At 33.9% G+C, this 1,541-nt stretch overlaps 1 protein-coding gene across 1 annotated transcript in view; it reads left to right on the forward strand.

Moving 5' to 3' along the window:
* The window catches only part of LOC107731313 (rho guanine nucleotide exchange factor 18), a gene marked incomplete at its 5' end in the record, with an annotated part of 41,641 nt that overhangs the window by 33,811 nt on the left and 6,289 nt on the right, over window positions 1–1,541 (forward strand). Inside the window, one exon of the mRNA XM_016542364.1 lies at window positions 516–518. Coding sequence (XP_016397850.1) covers window positions 516–518 — 3 coding nt within the window. The remainder of the gene's footprint in view (window positions 1–515; window positions 519–1,541) is intronic.

Raw genomic sequence — 1,541 nt, forward strand, 5'->3', positions numbered from 1 at the left:
GAAAATTAAAGGCAATTAAAAGTGTAAATGTGCTCTATTTATTGGGCCTTGTTCATGAAGTATAACATTTGTGTGTAAAAGTTTGTAAACTGTTGATAAAACAACTGTTGCGTAAATTGGTGCTATTGTGTATAATTTGCATATTTCGTAAAAACATTCTTCCATAAATTGTCGGCATAAGAAAAAAAGCATTTTTGAGCATTTGTGGAATCAGTTCATGACATAGATGAGCAATTAATTTCTTTGTAAATTGTTCGTAAAAACCGATCATTACCAACAATTTACGCAAGGAAGTTTTCACAGTTTGCACAGAAATTAGTTGATTTAGTTTTTCATGTATGAGGCATAATATGTGTTTAAAATACTAAAAATATAAACGTTACAATATAGGAGCACAGACCTGAATGAAAGATAACTATTTATTCATTTTCTTTAGCGGTTTGAAAATGTTTTTTTTTTTTTTTACTATTTCAAGCATCCAAACATGTGAAGCGTCCTTGCAAAACTGAAAGCAGCTTGTGCTTACAAAAAAAAATAATAATAATAATATATGAGATGGGAGGGAAAAAATATTTTGATGCTTTTGCATTAATTTGCAAAACTTTTGCGTTCACTCACAAAAGTATTGCATTCCCCTGAAAAACGTTGTTGTCGCTCACAAAACATTTGCATTTTTTCGCAAAACTGTTGCGTTCCCTTAAAGGGATACTCCACCCCAAAATGAAAATTTTTGTCATTAATCACTTGAACATGGGGTAAGTGATTAATGACAAAATTTTCATTTTGGGGTGGAGTAACCCTTTAACGTTGCGGTCACCCACAAAACATTTGCGTTTTCGCACAAAACTATTGCGTTGCCCTGAGAAACTTTGCATTCACTTGCAAAACATTTGCATTCTTTCGTAAAACTGTTCAGTGTTCCCCCTGAAAAAACTTCTTAGCATTCTCACTCAAAAGTATTGCGTTTCTCCAAGAAACTTTGTGTTCGCTTGTAAAACATTTGCATTCTTTTGGAAAACTGTTGCATTCCCCTAACAAACTTGGCACTTGTTCGCAAAATCAATGAAGTATAGTTTTGTCCTTCCTATTATTTCCATCACAAACTTTTTTGTAAGCAAACACAATGTTTCTCTGGGGAACGCGAAAGGTTTGCGAAAGAACCGTGTCCCTTTACGAGGACATTTCCTATAGGCCACAGCTCCAACCTTAAAAAAATTTTTTCTTTAAAAATATTTAATTCTGACAATTTATTCTAATTTTTTCTTTTAAAAAGTGACTTCTTTTTCAAAAATTGGGGTTAAGTTTGCTATAAAATCTTTGGCTCATCAAAAAAAATTTTTTTATATGGTACAGGATATGATTGAGCTTCTAACAGAAACAAACCACATGACGTTAGATGTACATCATATGGTGCTACACACAAAAAGCCAAGGAACGTCCTTGCCCACAGCTGCTTCATTAACCTTGCGAGTTGAAGAGGCTGACACCCCAACACCCTAGAGACTGGCGCAGACAGACGCCTCACTTCCTTTTGTTGTATT

Source organism: Sinocyclocheilus rhinocerous, unplaced genomic scaffold (assembly GCF_001515625.1).
Source record: "Sinocyclocheilus rhinocerous isolate Xijiao unplaced genomic scaffold, SAMN03320098_v1.1 scaffold3173, whole genome shotgun sequence".
NCBI classification, from domain to species: domain Eukaryota; kingdom Metazoa; phylum Chordata; class Actinopteri; order Cypriniformes; family Cyprinidae; genus Sinocyclocheilus; species Sinocyclocheilus rhinocerous.